At 38.2% G+C, this 26726-nt stretch overlaps 1 protein-coding gene across 1 annotated transcript in view; it reads right to left on the bottom strand.

The window, feature by feature from the left end:
- Nucleotides 1–1698: 1698 nt before the first annotated feature.
- Nucleotides 1699–26726, bottom strand: part of MTHFD2L (methylenetetrahydrofolate dehydrogenase (NADP+ dependent) 2 like) — a 149619-nt gene continuing 124591 nt past the window's right edge. Inside the window, exons 10-11 of the mRNA XM_069740648.1 lie at nt 5344–5469; nt 1699–1811 (exon numbers count right to left, since the gene is read on the bottom strand). Of these exons, the coding sequence (XP_069596749.1) occupies nt 1699–1811; nt 5344–5469 (239 nt within the window). The remainder of the gene's footprint in view (nt 1812–5343; nt 5470–26726) is intronic.

Below are 26726 nucleotides of genomic sequence, written 5' to 3'. Positions count from 1 at the left end.
GCTGGGAGTGTGCACTTGCAGCCCATATTATATATATAATTGTGTTTCTGAACATGTTTTTGTAAACAGCTAAAATAACAAAACTTGTGTCACTGTCCAAATATTTCTGGCCCTAACTGTATGGCGCTAACTACTGCTCATGTTGGGGGTTAGTGGCTCACTCCTACACATAGGGGCCACCAGGAGATTTATCTGCCCCTCTGTGGGCCAGTCCGAGCTTGTGTGTAGCTATAATGGAATTCACATATTCATTATTTGCAGAGTGCGGACACATTATGTACAGTATATATGTGATAAGAGTGGCTGTCAGTTCCCACAAGGCCATTTAGACTGAAACTTGGGTTAAAGACTGAGACAGTCTAGAAGAATATTAACTAGTGCATTCTGCTATAAAGCTTTATAGTCCTAGATGGTCCTAAATGGTGTTATCATTATAGACTGGTGCAATTATGAAACCATGAACTGCTGAGAATAGCAGACGTACACTGAATGCCTTACACTAAGAGACATGTAGACCTTCCATAATGACTTTCCCTTTACAAGCAATTTCCAAGAGATTTATAAATGATTTTTTAGAACTATATGGTTGCTTTTTAAAATTGTCTTGAAATCCCAACATGTAATCATTAAAAGAAAAATACTCTAGTAACTAGGATAGTGCACTTAGGCTGAGCTTGTCTTTGTAACAAGTAATCCAACCCAAACAATTTGTAATTTGTGCATGTAGATTTCCCTTTTCAGGGCAGGGCAGTCCTTTCAAAAGGAGAATTAATGTCGTATCAAATGACTAAGGCAGCTTTCACACATCAGGTTTTTGGTTTCAGGCACAATCCGGCAGTTTCAGGCACAATCTGGATCAGTTTATTTCTGATGCCTGATCCGTTTTTTCCCCATAGAGTTGTATTACTGCCGGATTGTGCCTGAAGGACATGCGTTTCATCCGTTTTGTGCCGGATCCGTCCCTTCAGGCTTTTTTGCCGGATACAAAAATCGGTCTCCTGCAACGTTTTTGTGTCCGGCGAAAAAGCCTGACGGGACGTTTCCGGCAATAAACGCACAGAACTGATGTGTGAAGGAACATTTCCGGTGACCGAATCCCTTTTTTCCACACGGAGCATGCCCAGAAGCTTTGTTTTTGATTCTGGCATGGAAAAATCTCTCTCTCTCTCCCTCTCTCCTCTCTCTCCCTCTCTCCTCTCTCTCCCTCTCTCCTCTCTCTCTCCTCTCTCCTCTCTCTCTCTCTCCTCTCTCCTCTCTCTCCTCTCTCTCTCTCTCTCTCCTCTCTCCTCTCTCTCCTCTCTCTCTCTCTGTCTCTCTCTCCGCAGTACATAGAACCAGATCCAGCTAAAAAACGGATCCGGTGCATCAGTTTGCATCCGTTTTTTCACTATTTACACCGGATCCGTTTTTAAGCAAATTTGCCGGATTGTGCCTGAAACCAAAAACCTGATGTGTGAAAGTAGCCTAAGAATGTAGCCACGTAGACATACTAGTGCATTGTCGTCAAGCCCAATCATGGATAATACTATTGGATGATAAGGACATAATGATTTCCTATCGAACATTCCATATGATGGCCCAAACGTGGATATAGTTACTTATTTGGAATCCTAATTTGTATGATTGATGGAGTAAATGGCTTCTTGTACATGTATATGTTTCAGTTGCACATGTTAAGCCCAAATGTGGGATTTCTAGTTAATAAATAAGTTTCTTGGCCGCCATTAGCGTGTTCTTCAGAAGCATTGCAACCGTCATGGGTCCCACACCTCCTGGAACTGGTGTAATATAGCCTGCTTTTTCTTTGACTTCTATAAAAGACAGAAAAAAAATATGCAATGAATATCACTTATTTTTCATTTTAGGTACAAGATCTGCACACTAATCTACTGCATATTTTTGTGAATCTAGAAAAACACAAATCAATTTATTGATATACGAGTAATTAAACTTAGTTAAAAAAATTACAGCCACATCATAAATTCTTTAATGTATTTGTAAAGGACTGACTTTGAAGATATAATAAACGTTGTGTGAATAATGCTATAAAAAAATAGTTATAAACAGAAAGGTATATATTCCAGCAGGGCCAATTTCTAAACAAAGTTTGTTTATTGCAAAAAGTGGTTTGAAGGGGTTGTCCAGGTTTAGGACAAAAGTCTGAAGTCACTCTATGTTACTGTAGACCACCAAAGGGTGAGAATTTGGGGTGCACCCAATTTTACAATTCTCCAGTATTCCCAGTGCAAGCAGATGGTTACGAGACTGCATGTACAGTAAAGAGCAAAAGTTTGGACACACCTTCTCATTTAAAGATTTTTCAGTATTTTCATGACTATGAAGATTGTACATTCACACTGAAGGCATCAAAACTATTAATTAACACATGTGGAATTATATACTTAACAAAAAAGTGTGAAACAGCTGAAATTATGTCTTATGTTCTAGGTTCTTCAAAGCAGCCACCTTTTGCTTTGATGACTGCTTTGCACACTCTTGGCATTCTCTTGATCAGCTTCAAGAGGTAGTCACCGGGAATGGTTTTCACTTCACAGGTGTGCCCTGTCAGGTTTAATAAGTGGGATTTCTTGCCTTATAAATGGGGTTGGGACCATCAGTTGTGGTGTGCATCAAGAGAATGCCAAGAGTGTGCAAAGCAGTCATCAAAGCAAAAGGTGGCTACTTTGAAGAACCTAGAATATCTAATATATAATTGCCTAGAATACTACTTCCTGCAATTTGTGCCAACTTCCGTGGCTTTGTCCGGAGCTAATGTCCGGAGCTAATGTCCGGAGCTAATGTCCGGAGCTAATGTCCGGAGATAAGTGACGTCAACAGTGTCCAGTGTCTGATTGGTTGCCGCCTGCTGCGAGCGACCAATCAGAAACGTGCCGTACTGTGACACACTCCGCCCACCATTTTGGTGTGATTTTTGAATTTTTACCTCACAGCAAGTTTCTACTGCGTGGAGGCGGGCCCAGTGACGTTGCTCTTCAAGCTCCTGCCGAATTTCATCAAAAAAATGATAATACCATTTACCAAAACTATATATATTTAGTTGTGAAGTGGTTCAGTGACATTTTCACACCAATTTTGAACTTTTGTTTGGTGTTTTCTCCATATACTGCCTATTATTTTTGTTCTTTCTTACTATTATTTATTAATTGTATTATTCTTACATTTGAATAAATAAAGTATATATGGATTCTAGACTCCCGATTCTTTAGAATCGGGCTGCCATCTAGTAAGACATATTTCAGTTGTTTCACACTTTTTTGTTAAGTATATAATTCCACATGTGTTAATTGATAGTTTTGATGCCTTCAGTGTGAATTTACAATTCTTATAGTCATGAAAATACAGAAAAATCTTTAAATGAGAAGGTGTGTCCAAACTTTTGCTCTGTACTGTATGTGATTGGCATATTGGCTTTGACATGCCGACTAGATTCATCAGACTTCTATCTATTCTTTTCTATTGAGAGTAGCTGAATGCATCTCACCTACACATGTCCATGAGTTTTCAGATGTAACAATGCAGCAGAGCTTAGAAGTCTAATCCTGCCCCCACCAGGCTCTCTCTGTTCATTGTCTATTGACAGGAAGATGAGGAGGGGGCGTGGTCAGACCAGGGATCTAGTGCACTGTAGTCCAGGCAGTGATAATCTCCTGGTGATAAAGCATTCATTGTAGGGAAACAACAGCACACAGACTAATTAATGACAAATTGCTGTAATCTTTGTTTCAGCTCCTATGTCCTCCTGCTATCTTCAGATTACATAAGAAAAAAAGGCTGACAGATTCCCTTTAATGTGTTTTCTGTGTTTACTAACAGTGTAATGTTTGAAGAATGAAGTGTCAGTGCAGCATTATAATTTGCAAATGACTGCTCTGGCGGGATATCTCTTCCCCTGGACTAGTCCTGCCTCAGATCTTCTAATCCCACCTAATCAGACCTCCATGGTGGGGCAGAATGTTGACTGCACATCATGTAGACTGTCAATCACAACCAGGGAAGGGTATTAGAAGATCCAAGGCACCAATATTCCAAGGGAAGAGACAAAATGGTCCTGCCTCATTTGTCTGAGTTCTAATTTAATTGGGTACAATTATTTAAACTAAATATGCACAATAAAGTAAAAATATTATTGGCCCAATTCATTAAGACTGCCATTTTGCACACTAGTCTTAAAGAAGGCTGTGCTGGAGTAAGATGCGCCTACTTCATTAAGAGGTACATGACACTTAACAAATTAGGCTTATCTTGCAACTTTCATGCACCTCTGCCAGAAGTGCTACACCAGTCAGACTAATTTGGTGTTGCTTTTGATACATTTGTGGCGACTCATCACCACATACGAACAGCTGCTCCCACTTTGGTTAAGCTGGGAAGGACTGGAGTAAAAATAACAAAAGTTTAAAAAAAAAAAATTCAAGATGTTTGACACAAGATGTCTGGCACATACCCCTTGATGAATCACTTCCTTTTAAATTATTAACTTTATATATTGCACTTACTAGGATTACATAGTCCTAGAGCTGAGAATTGGCAGGGCATTGGCAAGTTAATATAGAATTATTGAATAGTGGTTTATTTATTTAGAGTTTCCACAATCAGTGATGATTTGGGAAGCCATGTCATCTGCTGGTGTAGGTCCACTGTGTTTTATCAAGACCAAAGTCAGCGCAGCCATCTACCAAGAAATTTTAGAGCACTTCATGCTTCCCCCTGCCGACAAGCTTTTGGAGATGGAAATTTAATTCTCCAGCAGGACTTGGTACCTGTCCACACTGCCAAAAGTACCAATACCTGGATTACAAACAACAGTATCACTGTACTTGATTGGCCAGCTAACTCGCCTGAACTTATCCCCATAGAGAATCTATGGGGTATTGTCAAGAGGAAGATGAGAGACACCAGACCTAACAATGCAGACGAGATGAAGGCTGCTATCAAAGCAACCTGGGCTTCCATAACCCCTCAGCAGTGCCACAGACTGATCGCCTATATGTAAACTTGGGTGAAGGTGTTTGGAGCTGGTTCAAGATGGTGAATGTGCCATATAGTGGGCAACGGACGGTTGGAATAATAAATCCTTTGGATTTCACTCCCTACATGCCACTGTCAATTACTTGTCATTTGCTGACAGCATCACTTATGTGGTTAGATACGTGAGTGGGGTTTGCTGTGTTGTTAATGATATAGCTTTTGGAAGAAGAGCAAGAAAAAACTAAAGTGCAAAAACAAAAAAATTGCAGTTGCAGGAAAGGGTTAAGCAGCTAATTTTACTGTTATGGCTATATTATCATAGATATGAACATTTAACAATAAAAAATCGATTACCTTCAAAATCCACATCTCCAACTAATATTGTTTTTCCAGTAATTGGATCTTCTACGTAGTTGATGCCAACATCTATTACAGCAGCTCCATCTTTAACCATGTCTGCCGTGATCAGCTTTGGAATACCTGGAAACAACTTTCTTAGTTTAAGAATTGATTTACTGATATAAAAAGACACATATCATGACAATGCCACAGAAGGGAAATTTCCCATTGGACCCTGTAGGACAGGTTAAAGGGGTTCTTCACTTTACTATTATTTTTACAAATGTGTTAGGGAATATTTTTTTAAACATGGTGTATGCTGTTAAGAAATCTGACATATTTGACAATGCTTCTTAGCCTTCTTAGACAAAGGCTTAAAAAGTGTCTAAACTTGGACATAGTCATGGGCCAACCTTAACATTTATTAAAAAATGTTTACAATTGAGGAAGTTTTTCCTTATCAGATATCACAATGAATCTTTTCATATGGAAACAAACTTAAAGGGGTTTGGTCCACGAACAAAGTATATTTTAATTAATAGATCTTAGAATAAAATATTGGAATAATATAATATGTTATGTAAGAGCAGTAAAAAGCATATGGCTCAATAGCTTAATTTAAATATGTAATAGCAAAGGATAAAAATAATACAAATAATACAAATATTAAAGTATGATACCATCGCAGTATGATTCCCCAACTGTAATCCCCACCCAGCCATCCACACATTACAATGGACCTCACATAGTCCTCCATAAAGTTTATTGACTCCACATAGTGCTCAATACAGTATCATGGACCGATAGAGTGCTCCATACAGTATAATGGCCCCAGAGAGTGCTCCATACAGTATAATGGGCCCCACATAGTAATTCATACAGTATAATGGGCCCCATGTAGTTCTCCATACGGTATAATAGGCCCCACCTAGTGCTCAACAAAGTATATTGAATCCCACATAGTGCTCCACACAGTGTAATGGGCCCCACATAGTACTCCATTCAGTATAGTGGGCCCCATATAGTGCTCCATACAGTATAATGGCCCCCATATAGTTCTCCACACAGTAAAATAGACCCACATAGTGCTCTATACAGTATAATGGACCTACATAGTGATATAGAAGGGTTAATGTTTTGCCTTTAATTGTCTTTTGCCTTTAATTGCTAGAATGTATTCTTATGACACTGTAGTCTGTTAGTCTCCCCTTCAAGGATTTTTTACTTCTTATCTTATATGTTTTCAATAGTCAGCAAACAGCATGTTCTGGGTACGTGAGAAATAAAGGTCAGTATGACTCGGGGTAACGTGTGAGGGCTACATGAATTGCATTGAGAGTTACATTTGTTGTAAATGGTATAAAATACTGCCTCTTGCTGCATTACATCAGATAAAAGTGACTTTGCTCACAGAACGTGTGCGGTGTCCTTTGTCTCCAAGCGCGCTTGTAAATGACGGGCGTAACCTCCTGATTTGGCCTCACTGGTGATCTGGCATATCTGACATTGGGTCAGACTCAGAACGCAAACAGCTACAACAGTTTTGGCGCCCGAACGGGGGCCGTGGTAACTAGCCTATTCGGAATCTGTATGTTGGATGTTCCTGGGAGATTGGACATGCAAAACACAGCTGCAGCAAGGTGAGAAATTTTATTCTTACACTTTGTTTTGCATTTGCAATCTCTTTTGGATCTCTCCATATCTCTGGGTAAAGGCTGCGAACACGGTTCAAAGAACCTACATCACCAGTGAGTTTTGTGTTTTGTCTGTTCATGTCCGTATGAGAGTTGAATAATAGAGTAATAAGATAATAATTGTCATCTGTAATATTTGTCAATATACTAATTGGTTGTGTATTTGTGTAAGTGTGAAGTACAGAGCTGGTATAGACTCTGTGCAGTGTTGTTAATTTGGTCATTTTGGATTGGCAGTACATCATATGAAGCTGTATTTTGTATAGGGCCGTGGTTTTTCTTGTTTGACCTTAAGTACTTTCAGAGTGTCAGTGGAAACTGCTGCAGTTTTTATATAAAAGTTGTGTTAATTCCAAAGTGCAAAATAAGCAGGCTACGCGAATCCTTGTATGTATGTCTATGAGAACCTCTGAATGAGATGAGAGGAGAGTAATTGAGGGATAAATAAATAAATCCCTGATTGATGAGGGGTTCCGTTAGGTGTGGTCCTCTATATGTGACAGAAGACATTATTCCAAATAGTATAATAGCCCCACATTAAAAAAATAAATAAATACTCACATCTCCCTGTTCCCCTGCTACCCCTGTTTTGACAGCAAGCGTTCTGAAGCTGTTCACTTCTCAGCACTGTGGGCGAGTTGTAATGACATCATCACGCCAGCTGTGCTGAGACGTCAGATGCAGAAGGATAATGATCTCGGAGGGAGCTTCAAATGTATCAGCATCCAGGATGCCAATACAGTTGAAAGTGTTATGCCAGGCATGGGGTCCACCTAGCATCACAAGCCAAGTAGACTCACCCTGTGAGCCATAAGTGTCTCGTGGGCCAGAGTTTGACATATGTGTCATACAGTCGTATTATTACATTAATACAAGATGTGATGTTGGTTTATAAAACACACATAACAATACCTAAAAGCCTAACATAATGATACCTAAAAATGGAAACAAAATTAAATGAAGGAAAGATTTTCAACTGCCGTCTTTATTCTAATTCGTAAAATCCAATTTAAACCAAAACCTTTTTTTATACCAAACTTTAAAACCGGCCTTTGATAATAGCCCAGCCATAAGATCAGATATAACCACCACCACCAATAAAGTATCATGCCGGCGACTGTTAAAAATCGTTATTGCGCAAAAATATCTAATCAAGACTTAACCAGGTGCGTTATTCTTAAAAGAAAAATGTCATGATATTCTGACGAAAGTATAGTGGTTTATTGAGTTATCCACCATCGCAACAAAAACATAAAAGGTAGATGAAACAATTACAAACAGAGTGTCCATGTGTAGATATCAGCGCTTCTCCTGTTACTCATCTTTCCAGGGTCCTGAATGGTAGAAGTCATCTGTCTGTGTGAAAGTCTGAAGTCATCATGGCATGGAGTAGCTAACAGCTGTTGTTCCTCGTGTCTTGTCCCATGTCCATGGAGAATGATGGTGAAGGAAGGGAGGTGACCGTCCCACGTGACAAAAAGCCCCCCACCCCCTCCTAAGAGACGTTTATATATGGTTTCTACAGATCACGTGTTCCCTGTATATGGAGTTAACTTATACTCTGAGCTACATACACAGAAATAGCTTTTGATAGTGTCAGCAAGAAACCATGTGCTCGGTACAGAATAATTAATACTTAACAATTCCCCCTTTTGAGGGTGACAGACATTGATTGGAACCCTCAAATTAAAATAATAATAGAATCTTCTTTCTTCTTTGGCAAAATGATGTAATAAATAATATCAATAATAATAATATCGTTATATGTTCTCAATAATATAATGATATGTAAATTCATGTTATGGTAATTCATGTTATGGTAATTCATGTTATGGTAAGCCGTGACTAATATTCATATAAAATATATATATATACTTCCCTATATCTACTTGAAGCATCTCAGGTCTGATGTCATCTGGTCTTCATATTGATGTCTTCTTCTTTTAAAACAATCTTTATTATAAGTCTTTTGAAATAGATGATAGCATGTAGATATGTAGAGACCGTGTGTCATGTGTCAATCAAAGTCCATAAATTCAAATGTTGATAAGAAAACAAAGTTCATAGATGAAATGTCGCTTTAATATCTGTGCAGTGTCACCTTTAGAGACCTGGACTTACATTGGCTCGCCTTGGAAATCATCTGGAATCCTCATATCATCCACGCTGGTCTTGGGACAGGTGTGACGTCTTTGGTCGGCACAGCAAAGGTTACATTGACTCTTCCTTGCCAAACATAGCACCATAACCAGTCCTTAGTGCACAGGACACATGTCAGGGTTGTAGCGTCCTGACAATTACCTGAGTGTTCACCAGCTTTCATGGAAGTCTTATAGGTGATAGGAAACCACTGGAACATAATAACACAGTTCATCTTTGATACTGTACTCATAGTCAGTGATGGATGCTGTAGTTGTTGTGAGTGGTGACATGAATTGTATTTGACACAGTCTATTATTACTCAGAAATCAGAGCATTGTTACCTTGTGGAACTTCTGGATAACAGCTTTTCTTCTTGCAACTTTTAAGAATCAATTGAATTTAGAAAAATGTAAAGTCTTTATTAATGTCTTTAGTATCTTGATTGAAGTTTTCATTCCCTATTCTATACCAAATCTGATAATTTTCCTAACTTATAATATCACAGCGTACCATAGCAATCAATAATATCCATATAATTATTAAATGATATTAAAATGGAGTTTATATTTGGAAAAATATAATAATAATAATAAATGATAGTATATTATTAACCATATTCTTCATGTGATTGGACATTTTTATGTCATAGGTGTAATTTCTTTTTGAACCCATAGATGTCAGTGTGTCTTTTATGTAACAAGTGCTGATATTTAGTATTAAAACTTTATTAAATTATGTTCAATAGACCAATAATATGTAAGCATGTATAGCCATGAACCAAAATAAGTATATATATGAATAAATGAATGAATGAGTGAAATAATTGTTGTATTTAACTCAGGAATTGAAACATTTCTTATATAATGAAACCATATGATCACTATATTTGATAAAGCAATATGCTTGTATTAGACATTACTTTATGAAATATAGATTTTTTCTTGAGATAAAAAAATAAAAATGAAAAATAGAAAAATAAAAATGAGAATAAAAAATAAAAATAAGAATAAGGCCTTTATATGTTGATGACAAATGCTGAGGTTATGTCTTAGTAACACATTCCCTTAATATTTTCCTCATGTAGATGTTGTCATAACCTTGGATCACCAAAATATTGAAATTATGCAGCTTTGCATATAATACCCTTCATTAGAGAAAAAAATGATATTTATAATATTTATTGTTATTGTACCCAATAATACCTTATTAATATTTCTTCTTTATTAAAATGTGTGAAGAAGAGGTATTGATGAAATGTGATGATGTGATCAGGATCAAAAACACATTTCCCCCTTAATATCAAAAAATATTATTTTGTGAAAAAATTAATTCGTAAAAACCCAAGTGAAAAATAATTATTTTTATAACTGTCATATCAACTTGTGCCATATATTTGTTTGAAGATGTATACTCATCTATGTAAATATAAAAAAACACTGAAATATGAAAAAATTATCATTAGGAAAAAATGTTCTAAATGTAGGTTTCCTTGATAAACCATATTGATGTGTTATTGTACTTATTAAATAATAATAATAACTAAAGAAATATATGTTGCATACATGTTGAATAATAATATTTAAATATATCTTAATATTCTAATAATTTAACTGAATGCTATTATTAAATTAAACACAAAGTTGTTGTTTTTTTTCTTCTTCGACATACCATGAATCATGAGGCCTCTGTCAAACTGTGCGTACACATTCCACATACCACGCTCTGGTCACTCTTACATCACATCTCATGTCAAATTCACCCTTAGCAGCTGCCCATACACTTCTGTCATCTGTCACATGTGACACACATAGACGTTCACAATACATTTCACATACAAAGAATAAAAAACATGTATATTAACCCAAAATATTGTATCCTAATTATCAATCAATGCGCATTGTAATCTATTAAATTTAGTATTCTAATATTCCTTTGAATATTCCCCAAATATTATTTAACAGTATCAGTATGTTTTAAACTATAGAAAGGACTGGACTCATTTACAAGAAACTTGAGTTGAATGTTCTAACGCTATTTCGGTACAAGCCTGTTACTGAAACCATTTGAATGTATAGGCTGAGGAAAATTCCTAAAACTAAAAAAAACAAGGCTATATGATATTCCTTAACTCACATATGTCACACCATGCAGTGGGAGGAAAAAAAAACACGTTTTAGATTATTACAGAAAGAAAATTTACATGTAGTACACACATTTTTAGGTTGTTAGATATATTATTTATTTTTAAGTGTTAAATATATAAAAATCATGCAGTTAATATAACTTCCTGTGTGAATAAGACATAAATTCATGAAACAGGTATTTTTTGTTCAATCCTCGCTTTGAAAGTAAAATTCTAAGGAAAATAAAAGATAAAGGTTAATTTCATATTTATTTAAAAACAAAATAATTTAAATATCTTATACATATGTATATATTTAATAAATGTATTTAATTGTAATTCTAAATATTTTTTACTGGAGTAAATTTTAATTATTTCGCTATATATATAAAAATGCAGTTAATATAATCTCTACTTATACAAATATGCTACAGTATTTACTGTATATTATATTAATATATGTAACTGCAGAATTATATTGAAATAGAATAATTACATTAATAAATAATACATTGTATAACTCTTCATATAATATATTTTATTTTTAGCCAATTCCTATCCCAAAATTTGGCTGTTTGTCGATAATCTGCTGAAATGCTAAATTTAGTAAGGTCAGTTTTAACCCTATGGACTCTTTGAAGAGCTGCTGTGATAATGGAGTGTTCAGCTGAGCTCCCCCTGGGATACTCACCTGCTTCCGTCTGTCAGTCTCCGCCATCTTTAGAGACAGATCTGAGCCTTCAGATTTTAAATCTTTCAGAGAAATTTCTTTAATAGACTCCTGAATCTTTTCATACGGTTTGTAACAAATATGTAATTTTCTTCGTACTTCATAGATTTGATTTTGGATCAGATTTGAAGATTTTGATTTTGGCTTTTGATAAGATTGAATTCTGACTGGTTTCAAAAACTTAGTAAAATGTGTTTTCCTTTCAAGATTCTCGTGTTTTCTAGAAAAATCAAGGGATTGGGCGCATTCGTATAAAGAATTTTTCTGTGTAGCAATTATACGAGATACAGGATTTAAGAATTTAAACTTATTTACAAAACAATTTATCATGGATTGTTGATTCAAATTCGTACAGACCAATTTATAAGTCCTTTCAAAAATGGACATGAATGTAAAAGTACATTCTTTCTGGCCAATCTTCAATTTTAGAAGAATATCAAGATCTGGATAATTTTCTTTTAATCCACAGAAAATCAAAATTCTTAATCTTTCTACATCAGTCATCTTTTCATACTCCTCATTCTGCATTTCTAATGAATATCTTCTCATAAAAGTTACTGGCAGCCAAATTTTAAACAAATTATTTTTCTCCTGATTAGTCAAATCAAACTTATCAGCAAAACTTTCAAATATCTCTGAATTTCTGCACACATGGATTTTGTCATCATATGCAGGAATGATTTTGCATAATTTTAGCAGGATTTTCCTAGATTTAAGTTGGAGTTGGGCCTCTGAGTCGTCTATTTTTAGTGGCCCTTGTACATCTGTCCCTCGTAGATCATCTTTGTCAATTGTCATGTCTCCTTCACTTCCTCCATCTTGTTTTTCATCTTGTGTCACAAAGTCAATGTCACTTTGGGTGGTCATCGTCATCACAGATACGTGCGTCACATCTTTCTCACTCTTCTCATTACAGTCAATCTTGGGAACATCATTCGTTTCCTTAGAAATTCTTTCTACACTGTCTTTTTTGGACTTCTCTGTCACAAACTCGTTAAATACATAAACCATATGTAAGATATTTTTAAGTTGCTCTTTTTCTTTTTTCTTAGACATTAGCTTAGAATCTAAATTCAAATTCGAATTCGCTATTCTGCATTCTGCAAATAAATTAGACCAAAATATTTCTAAGCTAGATCCGTACAAACTTACAAATTCTATCTGACTTGATTTAGCATATGAATTTATCAAATCCATTTGTCTTACCTTGAAATCTCAGCTTGTAATCCCTTTGCTTTTACAACGCTGGGCTCCGGACTTCAGCACGGCTATTTTTAGCACATCTATCTTCAGCACTACCAGTGCTTGCTGTCAATCCGTACAACACCTGTTAGTCTCCGTCATTCGTAGGTTCTTGTGAGATCTTTGTGACTTGAAATTTTGAAGTGGAATTCCTGAATACTTGCACAATCTAGCGGAACTCTTCTGTCTTCCCCCGTGTGCAAGAAGAAGGAAATTCACGCAAAAATAGCACAAAAAATCAAAACTGGCTGGCTAGGCCAAATGTTAAAAATCGTTATTGCGCAAAAATATCTAATCAAGACTTAACCAGGTGCGTTATTCTTAAAAGAAAAATGTCATGATATTCTGACGAAAGTATAGTGGTTTATTGAGTTATCCACCATCGCAACAAAAACATAAAAGGTAGATGAAACAATTACAAACAGAGTGTCCATGTGTAGATATCAGCGCTTCTCCTGTTACTCATCTTTCCAGGGTCCTGAATGGTAGAAGTCATCTGTCTGTGTGAAAGTCTGAAGTCATCATGGCATGGAGTAGCTAACAGCTGTTGTTCCTCGTGTCTTGTCCCATGTCCATGGAGAATGATGGTGAAGGAAGGGAGGTGACCGTCCCACGTGACAAAAAGCCCCCCACCCCCTCCTAAGAGACGTTTATATATGGTTTCTACAGATCACGTGTTCCCTGTATATGGAGTTAACTTATACTCTGAGCTACATACACAGAAATAGCTTTTGATAGTGTCAGCAAGAAACCATGTGCTCGGTACAGAATAATTAATATTTAACAGCGACTCGTATGGTTTGTAAGTGCTGTCCTACTCACTGTGTTCACTGCTTTGCTACTCCCAGTGTCAGACCATCTGTCTGAGCTGCCTCATGCAACACTTCCAGCCATGCTACATCCTCCTGTTACTGGAAAGTCTCCACTCAGCTATAGGCATGGCCAGACTCTGAAGGAATTTATAACCATTTTGTTCTGCAAAGCTTTTCTTCTCTGGCCTATCCCTTGCCAACAGTGGATATATTAGTTAGCTCATCCCTTTACACCTTGCCTAAACTTAGTCCCTAGCTGAAGTTTGTCACTAGATGCCTGTCAAGGTGCATTATTTTTTGACTCTACGGTTACAGACCTTTCTTCTTTATTCATTTAGTCTGATCTCTCCGCTCTTAATCCTTGCTTTGTATTTTGAACCTGTGCTGCCTGCCCCATCCTTGGATTATCTGACCAGGTTTCCTTCTTCGCCATCTGTGCTTCATATTAGTGCCTCTGACCCGCAGGTCCACTACTGGTATTGCCCTGGAGTGGCACCTGATTAATTACCCTGGTTAATTACACTAACTGCCCACGCTTATCCTCACCATCAGAGGCTCTAGTGAATACCATGTAGTCACTTAGTTACGCTCCTCCAGGTTAAGCCTGGACAGTGGCGCAGTGGGTCCACATCATCACACAAAACATTAAACAATCCACTCACCACTATCGAATTACACCACATAATAAAAAAAAACCATTCATTTGGTATACTTATACAGTGGCATATAAAATTTTGGACACCCCTGGTCAAAATTTCTGTTATTGTGAACAGCTAAGCAAGTTGAAGATGAAATGATGTCTAAATGGCTGAAAGTTAAAGATGACACATTTCTTTAGCATTTTAGGCAAATATATAAATATTTCCATTTTTACATTTTAAAAATTACAAAAAGGAAAATGGGCTAATGCAAAAGCTTGGGCACCCTGTATGGTTAGTACCTAGTAGCACCTCTTTTTGAAAGTATCACAGCTTGTAAACGCTTTTTGAAGCCAACCAGGACTATTTCAATTCTTGCTTGAGGGATTTTCATCCATTTTTCCTTTTTTAAATTCTTCCAGTACTGTAAGATTCCTGGGTCGTCTTGCATGCACTGCTATATTAAGGTCTAGTCACAGATTTTCAATGATGTTCAGATCAGGAGACTGTGAGGGCTCTAGCTTGCACCTTTTGAGGTAGTCTTTAGTCAATTTTGATGTGTGTTCAGGATCATTATCCATTTGTAGAAGACATCCTCTTTTCAACTTCAGCTTTTTTTACAGATGGTATTATATTTGCAACAGGATTTTGTTGAAATTTAATTGAATCCAATGTTCCCTCTACCAATGAAATGTTCCCTGTGCCATTGGCTGCAACAGCTCTCACTAAAATTTTGCTTTGTTTTTCAGACCTTGACCTCCACTGTTCCTGTTATCTGCCATTTTTTAATTACATTTCGAACTGAGAAAAGGGTGGCTTGGAAAATGCATTTGGATCGCCCCCAGACACAGGGCGATGCGTTCTCGGTACCGGGCCTCTCTGCTTCGGTTCTGAGGCTGTCACGGTGGCTAGACCCGGTCCGCGACCCTGCTAAGGGGCGTCCAAGGAAGGTGGTGCAGTTTGTCAGGGGTTCGTGACGCCACCTGTGGTGTTCGGTCAGGGTGACCGACGCTGCTGTGGTGTCCGCTGGGGTGATGGAATGGCAGCTGGATGGTATAACTTCCCACAGGTGAAGTATGTCCCCAGGGCTTCCCAGTAAGGTGGATGGTGATGTTGTGAGGTGCAGTCAATAACGAGGACACAAGGTTGCAGTCTCTTTACCTCTTTACTGAAGACTTCAGGATCGTCAATCCAGAGCACGTTTAACAGGGCTATCAGAGACAGGCCGGCCTGATGGGCACTTCCAGAGTTTCCCTCGCAGATGGAAATCGTTGCCCACCACTAGCACCTGTGTGTTGTAGTCCTACCCTGCTGAGCATTCGGAATAGTCCTCAGAACTGCTGTTCTCGTTCGTTCGTTCTCTACAGCTCTCTCTCTCTTTTGTTCCAGATGTTTCTAGTTTCTCGTCCCCCAGTATGTTTTGGCTAGGACGCACGCGTATGACGGGAAGGCCGGGAGGTCTTCCGGGACCCTAGAGACGCCCCTCTCCCACTGTTGCCCCCTATGTCTTCTTAGGAAATTTAAGGTAGACAGCCAACCTATAATTAACTGTCCTGCGGAGTTTGAAGTAAGGCCTGAAGTCAGTTACTCCCGCGGTGTTCCGGCCACCGGCTACGCGCCTCAGTAGGATGTTGCCTTGGTCTCACGGCACGACTCCTACTGGTTCTCCTTTTTGCTTGATCTCGTTTACACTGTTCCACAATATCCTTCCTTTCTTGTCTCTTTCCTAGGATACCGCCGCAAGGTAGTGCAGGCGCGGTTCCGTAACGTTCTGTTCTGTTCGCTAGGCACCTGCCAGGTTCCCACACCTGACAGGGACCCCCTGTGCCTTCTCCCTGCAACACCCCCTGCCACAGGATATTGCCTGAATCCAACCCAGTCAGCTTCTGACTAACTTTCTATCCAACCCCTAGTTTTACCAGTGTGAGGAGGGGCCCAATAAATAAAGCCTTTTGCTCCCCCTAGTGGCCGGAGTGTGAAGTGTAATGTGTGCTGGTGATACCTGGTCAGGAGTATTCCTTCAGTGCCATCAGACGTACCATCACTCCCCTTAGTGGCAGAGCGTCATACTGCAACGACCAGGTCTCTGGGGCATTGCACATTGCTATCTTCTTTTAGTCTTCTGCTTCGTGGGCCTCTATGATTTTCATTTTCAGAGTGCCGGATAGCTGCTTAGAAGAACCCTTGGCTACTGTTTTTTGGCACAAAGTTAGAGGTGGCTGGGTTTTGATAAACCTGGGAAATCTGCATAATTTGGCTTTTCCTAATGATGATAGTGAACAAGCTATAACCTTAACAGTCTAATTAAGGTCTGAAACCATGGTGAAAATTATCCGAGCACACAAATCTCCAAGGGTGCCCAAGCTTTTGCATCAGCCCATTCTCCTTTTCATAGTTTTTAAAATGCAAAAAATAAGACAATACTTTTTTTTTATAAAATACAAGCAAAATGTGTCATATATAACGTTAGGCCTCTTAGAGATCATTTCATCTTTAACTTGCTAAACTGTTCACAATAACAGTAATTTTGACCAGGGGTGCCCAAACGTTTACATGCCACTGAAATCCCATGCCAATCCCTTCTAATGGTTCAAGATTCATATATTGTACTTCAACAGTCTGCATTTCCAAAACACCTATGTATATTAAAGTATTCACTAAAACATGGCTGAGACTAGTGCCACAAAAGCTGTGTTTTATATATATATATATATATATATATATATATAAATATATAGCAAAACTATGCAAGGTGCCTAGCAACATTTTTTCATTATAGCGAATCAAGACCTAGTATGGGTCATAGTAGTTCTTTACGGTAATCACTGTAATTTGAACTACTCAATCATTGGCACTGTTTGCGCCCCATTTGGTGTATCCAAATTGGCACTGAATTATAGACGTCTTCTAACTAAAGAAATATCTTTCTTCATTCATATGATATTGAAATATAGAAATAAAGAAATATAGTAAAGCCCTAGAGAAGCCTATGGTCACAATACTACAACTCTTAACAATTTTGAGGTTGTATGGGGCTATAATACACTCATGTGCATGAACTTTGTGTAGCTAAATGCAAAATCCATTACAATTTTGCAGCGCTCAGAGGTAGTACAAGTGTTCTCTTTCCCTATAATTATTTAAGGTGTGGAAAGAACAGACAACTAGGAGAGTATATTACTTTAGAAAACACTGCGGTGAAATAAACCAGTTTGTGATGTAATTTGTATTATAAATAAGACTAAAAAATATAATAAAAATATTAACCATGATGTAAATTGATTTATCTATATCAAAGACCTACAGTGTCACTCAAAAGTGAGTACACTACTCACATTTTGGTAAATATTTTATTGTATTTTTTCATGGGACAGAAGTGAAGGTATGATGCTTTAATACAATGTAAAATAGTCAGAGTACAGCTTGTATAACAGTGTAGATGCTGTGTGCTCTCTAAATAACTCAACACAGCCATTAATGTCTAAACCGCTGGCAACAAAAGTGAATACACCCCTAAGTGAAAATGGCCTAAATTTTGTCAGAATTTTGGAAATCGTTCTGGTGTTCAGTGAGATATTTTTCAAATGGGTTGCATTTATTTATGGTGAGCACTGTATAAATACATACATTATAAAAGTAGAGGAACAATTTCAATTTTTGTCTTGTAATTGGTTTGCCTTTGATCCTTAAATACCTTCATACATATTATAAATAGCACAAGTGGGAAACAAATCACCTTTGGTTTCACTGGGAAACCTACATATCAAGTTCATCTAACTTCCTGCTAGGGCAGATCCTGGGAACATCTTACTAAATGTCTTTATAGATCTCTATGAGCCAAAAGCTTGTTCCAGTAAATTAACCTATGAGATGTGGCAAACCTATTGAGCTAGGACATTACATGCAATAATAAAACTGTAGTAATTGGTTTACAATTAGAAATATTTACAAACTAGTTAATGCTTTTCCTAATTATATGTTCTACTCATGTGTCAGATGCGAAAAGAACATTGGGTCCAACTCCATGCCAGAATCAGGATGAACATTACCTACGGTAGTTTGTGTTAAAAACTGAAATGTATGGTTTTATAAGTAATGATTGTAACCCAGAATGCTGACATAGGTTGTATAGTATGTACTAGTGTACATGAAATGGGTTTTCACATGCTTGGATAGGGAACTCTGAGTAAATAAAGGGATGTCCCTTTTTCAGAACCATCATCTATAAAGATAATCTGCCAGCCTTCTTCACCTTTCAGCAGCCACTTCATGGAATCAACCCAGGGCCACTGTATAAGTCCGGATCATTATATAGGCATTAAACAGTGAAGGACAAAGTCCCCCTTGAACCTGCTAGACAGAGTAGCTTGCAAAAAGCCTGTCCGTGGAAGCCCTTTTAAGTGCTGGCAGCTTTCCAAAGATGAGCTGTTATAGTATAACTGACCCCAAGTTATAGATCGCTTCCAAGCAGTGGTTAATCAAATGCAAGACCTGGCCCAGGATGCTACAGAACACGTTTAGCATTGTGAAACTGCCCTGACCCAAGGAATATCTCCCTTGACCTTTTCTGAATCCAAGGTGAACTTATCTGACCATTTTTCAGGTCACTGCAAAAATTATTTTCACCTTTAGGCCAAATGTTTGCCTGTATCTCAAGCTCTGTCTACAGTTGTCCGGTTCTGAGAGCTAAAGTGTGACTCATTATTTCCCTGCTGCAGGGTAACCCCGAGGCTTGGATCTTTTCCCTATCCTCTTATGCCCCAAAACTCTCCACAGTTGACTTTTTTAAAACCTTTACCTTGTAGCATTAGCAAAAACTAAAATATCATCCCTATGTCATGGGCGACATACTACTGAGGAATATTGTACTAATTTTCGGTGCTGGGTCTTTCAATGGAATGGAATGACTAGGCCTTTAGCATCACTTTTGTACTGGACTTACTGTATTGACCAAATCATGGATGAGTTAGTACAATTTCCTCCACTATATTTCCTTAACTCTGCCATGTCATTGGAAATCCATTTTGTTAGGAGGGAATACACCACTATTTCTGCATCTCCACCTAGGAACCAACTACATTTAATAAAAAGCCCATGCAGATTTGGTTGACTCAAATCCATAAACAATAATGAATCAAATAATTCATCAGATCAGATATGTTTATGCCCAAGACTAGTGTTGCTTGACAAAAACCACCCAGGAGGAACCAGAGATGCCCATACAGACGAACAGGTATTCCCCTGTGATTCTGCAAAATTATTACTACCTGTTTGTTAAAGGGAATCTTTTTTTTTGTGGCATGCTAATAGTATCCTGAAATAGGGCTAAGGCAGTCCTTTCAGCATTTGTAACGTTTACTGCTGTACCTTATCCCATTTTCTTGCCGTAAGCTCTAGATAATTCAGAGTTCTGCGCCAGCTAGTCAAATGTATGTAAATCAAAAGCAAATATATACCCCTACCCACACCCAAAATCTCTCCCAAACTTCTGTGTCAGCATCAGAGATGGTAAATCTAATATATAAAGCTGAATGTGTATGTGTATGTGTGTGTGTATGTGTGTATGTCCGGGATTGGCATCTGCACCGTCGCAGCTACAGCCATGTTATGAGGCGAAATTTTAACCCCGCGCGTTCCAATTCACCAAACAATTTTGCCCCTATCTACATAATGGGGAAAAAAGTGAAAGGAAAAGTGTTGGAGGCGTCGCAGCTACAGCCACAAAATTTTGCACAGTCACACTTCTGGACCCCGAGAGCGTCATAGGCTGTGTTGTAAGGTGAAATTTTAACCCCGTGCTTTCCAATTCACCAAACAATTTTGCCCCTATCTACATAATGGGGAAAAAGTGAAAGGAAAAGTGTTGGAGGCAAATTGACAGCTGCCAGATGTGAACAAGGGGGACTTAAAGAGTGAGAGCGATGGCGCCAAAGAGTATATACCGTACAGTTGCTAAGGTGGGGCCCCGACATGGGATACTCACCACGCACAGGGATATGAACACACACACACACAAAAGGCACCACACACTACCATGTGCTTGAACACATATACCATCCTTAGCACACATTTCACCACACATACACAAACCTCGCCACATAAAAGTCGAAACACAAGTCGCCGCTCAAAACTCGCCACGCGCAAAACTCGCCACATGCAAAACTAGGCTCAAGCAAAACTCACCACACGTGCAAAACTCACCTCATGGAAAACTCGCCACACGCAAAACTTGCACACGCAGAAAAATTGCCACATGCACAAAAGTTGCAACACATGCAAAAGTTGCCTCACACAAAACTTGCACATACTCACAACGCACCACACATAAAACTCGCCATTTGCAAAACTTGCTGCACACAACTTGCTACACTAACCTGTCACATGCAACTCGACACACAAAAAGTTGCTACACGCATGTCGCCATACAAAACTCATCTCACAAAAGTCGGTACATGCATTTCGCCACATGCAACTCAACACACACAACTTGACACATGAAACTCACCCTAAAACACACACAAGTCTGGTATTATCCTTCAAAACTAAAAATCTGATTAATAAGCAGACAAAATACAAGAGCAACAAATGTACCATATAGGAAATGCGGCAGCTGTCAGTCACATGACCTGTCTATTATGTGTATGTGTGAGCTAATATATATTGCCAGGGGGAGGGCTTCCTGTTGGCTGGGGATTTATCAGGCTGCCAATTTAGCTTACAAATACGGAGGTAAAAATACTGACCAAATAATGTGTGAATGCGGTCTAATACAGGAGGAGATGACACACAGATATATACTATATACAGGAGGAGATTACACACAGGTATATACTATATACAGGAGGAGATGACACACAGATATATACTATATACAGGACAAGATTACACACAGGTATATACTATATACAGGAGGAGATGACACACAGGTATATACTATATACAGAAGGAGATGACACACAGTTATATACTATATACAGGAGGAGATAACACACAGGTATATACTATATACAGGAGCAGATGACACGTATATACTATATAAGGGAGCAGATAACACACGTATATACTATATACGGGAGCAGATGACACACGTATATACTATATACAGGAGGAGATGACTGACAGGTATATACTATATACAGGAGCAGATGACACACGTATATACTATATACGGGAGCAGATGACACACGTATATACTATATACGGGAGCAGATGACACACGTATATACTATATACAGAAGGAGATAACACACATATATACTATATACAGGGAAGATGACACAGGTATATACTATATACAGGAGGAGATGACATACAGGTACATACTATATACAGGGGAGATGACACACAGGTATATACTATATACAGGAGGAGATGAGATACTGGTATATACTATATACTGGAGGAGATAACACACAGGTATATACTATATACAGGAGCAGATGATACACAGGTATATACTATATACAGGAGGAGATGACTTACAGGTACATACTATATACAGGAGGAGATGACACACGTATATACTATATACAGGGGAGATGACATATAGGTATATACTATATACAGGAGATGACATACATTATATATACTATATATAGGAGGAGATGACATACAGGTATATAGTATATACAGAACAGATGACATACAGGTATATAATATAGGAGATCAATCTCCTCCCTCCTTATGTACTCGTGTGCCTTGTTATCTGCTCATGTTTAATGTATTTGTCTATATTTGCCCCATATTCACATGTAAAGCGCCATGGAATAAATGGCGCTATAAAAATGTATAATAATAAAAATAATAATAATGTGCCAAAACACTATTGGCATAAAACCTGGACCTTCGAGTGCCTGTCCAGAAATAACAATACTAATAGTCCAAGTAAAAAGAAAAATGGAAAAATGGATGGCACTCACCAGTCTGTAAAATCCGTTATTTATTACAAAGATTAAAACATCTTCAACGGGAGAAAGGGAGAAGGAGTGTGTGAGCGACAATGGCCGATTCGCACTATTGCGCTTCTACCAGTCATCATTAGTTATGAAAGCATGATCCATTTATTGACTGGGATGAGGACAATATAGTAATTTTGCTGATGTTTTTGCTGTGTCTGAATTAGAAAAATTACCCTGCTACAAAGATGATGTTTGTCCTATTAATCTGGTACCAAACTTCTGTGTTCCTAAGAGTAAAATATATGATCTTTTGGGTCCAGAACATCAGGCCCTAAAAGATTATATAAAACCGCATGCAAAAAGGGTTCATCAGACTGTGCACATCATCAGTTTGGGCAGGTTACTTTTTTGTTTTTTAAAAAAGATAGTGGTCTATGATCATTTTTTGACTACTGGGCACTTAAAGGGGACCTGTCCCCCCAAAAATTTAAGATGAGCTGCCGCCACCGGCATCAGGAGCTTATCTGCAGCATTCTGTAATGCTGTAGATAAGCACCCAATGTAACTTGAAAGATGAGAAAAAGAGGTTATATTATACTCACCCAGGGGCGGTCCCGCTGCGGTCCGGGGCCTCTTATCTTCTTACAATGACTTCCTCTTCTTGTCTTCATTCTGCAGCTCCGGCACAGGCGTACTTTGTCTGCCCTGTTGAAGGCAGAGGAAAGTACTGCATTGCGCAGGTGCCAGGAAGCCCTCATCAGGGCAGACAAAGTACACCTGCGCCAGAACTGCGGCGTGAAGACAAGAAGAGGATGTCATTGTAAGAAGCTAGGAGGCATTGGACCCGGACCGCAGCTTTTCAAAATTTTGTTAATGACATACAGTACTTTGCAAAAGTTATATGCAGGTGTGGAAAGTTGCTGCAAAGTGATATTTCTTTCAAAAATGGTAGTTTTAATTGTTCATTTTTGTCAATTAACCACTTAGTGACCCCTTAGTGAGCGAATTATGACCTTAGTGACCAGGCAAATTTTTTTTTTAAATTCAACCAGTGTCACTTTATGTGGTAAAAACTCTGGAACGAATCCCAGTGACACTGAGATAGTTTTTTCGAGACATATTTTACTTCATGTTAGTGGTACATTTTGGTCGATAAGATTTGCATATATTTATGAAAATATCAAAATTTTTACAACTGAATTAAAAATTTTGCAATTTTCAAACTTAAAATTTTACATTTTAAAACATTTTATGCCCTTAAATCAGATAGGTATACCTCACAAAATAATTAATAAATATCATTTCCCACATGTCTACTTTACATTACCACAATTTTTGACACATAATTATTTTTTATTAGGAAGTTAGAAGGGTTAAACGTTGACCAGCGATTTCTCAATTTTCCAACAAAATTTACAAAACCGTGTTTTAGGGACCACATCACATTTGAAGTGACTTTGAGGGGGTCTATATGAGAGAAAATCCCAAAAAGTGACACTATTCTAAAAACTGCACAACTCAAAGTCCTCAAAACCACATTCAAGAAGTTTAATAACCCTTCAGGGGCTTCACAGGAATTAATGGCATGTGGAAGGAAAAAATTTACGTTTTTCTTTTTTCATATAAATATTGCTTTAGCCCAAATGTATTACTTTCACAAGGGTAGCAGGAAAAAATGGACCCCAAAATTTGTTATACAATTTCTCATGAGTACGCTGATTCTCCATATGTGGGGGAAAACTACTGTTTGGGCACACGGCAGGGCTTGAAATTGAAACAGAATCATATTAGAAACCCTCCACAATTGACCCCATTTTGCAAAGCTACACCACTCAAGGATTTTATCTAGAGGTGTAGTGGGGATTTTTAACCCAAAGGTACTACGCATAATTTCATAACATTAGGTTGTCATATTGAAAATGTCATCATTTGTGTGATCGTAAGTGCCCGCTACTCGAGTTTGCATCGGGGTGCTTGGGTATGCACCAAGTATCAAGGGTGCTCAAACAACTCCGATGCAAAGTCGAGTAGTGAGCACTAGTCATGATATCGACATCATTTTTTTAACATTAGAAAAAACTCTAACCCCAATGATAACCTTAAATCTAGCCCAACCCTGACCCTAGACCAACCCTATCCCTAGCCAAACTCCAACCTCAAAATTAACCCTAACAGCAAAGAATGAACAAAATAAAAATGATAAAATAAAAAAAAATTAATATGACATGGTGGGTTGACATACCAATTATTACCTGTTGATAAATGTCATAGTGTCTATCACAGTAATCAAAATGAACCAATGGGAAAAATTCCTGCTTTTGCACATGCACTCAGCATTTTTTTATCAGGAAGAGGAGGTGGAGGGCTAGGGGCTGAGCTGTAGGGACCGGGGGATGGCAGATGTACTAGAGGGAGCTTGAGGACCTCATTTCTCTCTCCTCTGTCAGAAGGGAGAAAAATGTTTTTAACAGCTGGCACAAATTTTTTTCACGTGATCACCATTATTCACTGAATAACGGTGATCATGTGATCAGAGACTGGAAAAAACATCCATCATTGTGTTCTTCAGAGTCTCAGCTGCAGGCGTAGGTCATTAAAGGGTTTAGAAAATGGTAAGTTAATCAACAGATGATAAATAGGAATCAAGTCAATATTTGGTGTTCTTCTTATAGGTATACTTTAGGGATGAGCGAGCACTAAAATGCTTAAATGCTCACTACTCAATGCAAGCAATTCCTAATGGCCGGGTGCTCATTTCCAGTAATGAGTATAATAGGAGTCAATGGGAAATCCACGCATTTTTACAGCAGACCCTACAAGGAGGTTTGGAGGGCAGTGATAGTGTTGAAATGGATGGAAAGGGGAAAAACATGGTTAAGATCCCTGGAAGCCTCTCTGACTCCCAGATTGCTGCTGAGATCAATGTTGTTAAGGTACCGTCACACTCAGCGACGCAGCAGCGATATAGACAACGAGCTGATCGCTGGAGCGTCGCTGTAGAGATGTCAAACACAGCAACTCAAGAACAATGCAGGAGCGATCCAGTCACGTAACGGCGACTCACTTATCGTTCTCTCTGGTTGTTAGCTCCATGTAAAACGTTGCTGGCATCGTTGCTTTTGATGTCAAACATGACGATACACGCCGACCTTATGACAAAATAAAGTTCTGGACTTCTAGCTCCGACCAGCGATGGCACAGCGGGATCCAGATCGCTGCTGCGTGTCAAACACAACGAGATTGCTATCCAGGATGCTGCAACGTCACGGATCGTTGTCGTTCTCGTTGCAAAGTTGCTGAGTGTGACAGTACCTTTACACTTTTGCTCCACTTTAAGAACTGACAATAAAACATTCAAAATCGAAAAGAAATTGGAGCTTACAGGAAAAAAATGGTAAGAAACATTCTTTAGTGCATAATGACTTGTACAGTTAGGTCCATATATATTTGGACAGAGACATTTTTCTAATTTTGGTTATAGACATTGCCACAATGAATTTTAAACAAAACAATTCAGATGCAGTTGAAGTTCAGACTTTCAGCTTTCATTTGAGGGTATCCACATTAAAATTGGATGAAGGGTTTAGGAGTTTCAGCTCCTTAACACGTGCCACCCTGTTTTTAAAGGGACCAAAAGTAATTGGACAATTGACTCCAAGGCTATTCCATGGACAAGTGTGGGCAATCCCTTTGTTATGTCATTCTCAATTAAGCAGATAAAAGGCCTGGAGTTTATTTGAGGTGTGGTGCTTGCATTTGGAAGGTTTTGCTGTGAAATAAACATGCGGACAAAGGTGCTCTCCATGCAGGGGAAACAAGCCATCCTTAAGCTGCAAAAAACAGAAAAAACCCATCCAAGAAATTGCTACAATATTCGGAGTGGCAAAATCTACAGTTTAGTAGATCCTGAGAAAGAAAGAAAGCACTGGTGAACTCATCAATGCAAAAAGACCTGGGCGCCCACGTTAGACAACAATGGTGGATGATCGCAGAATAATCTCTATGGTGAAGAGAAACCCCTTCACAACAGCCAACAAAGTTAACAACACTCTCCAGGAGGTCGGAGTATGAATATCCAAATCTACCATAAAGAGAAGACTGCATGAAAGTAAATACAGAG

The sequence above is a fragment of the Ranitomeya imitator genome, chromosome 1 (genome assembly GCF_032444005.1).
Source record: "Ranitomeya imitator isolate aRanImi1 chromosome 1, aRanImi1.pri, whole genome shotgun sequence".
Taxonomy (NCBI): Eukaryota; Metazoa; Chordata; class Amphibia; order Anura; family Dendrobatidae; genus Ranitomeya; species Ranitomeya imitator.
This window is presented reverse-complemented; position numbering and strand designations above follow the sequence as displayed.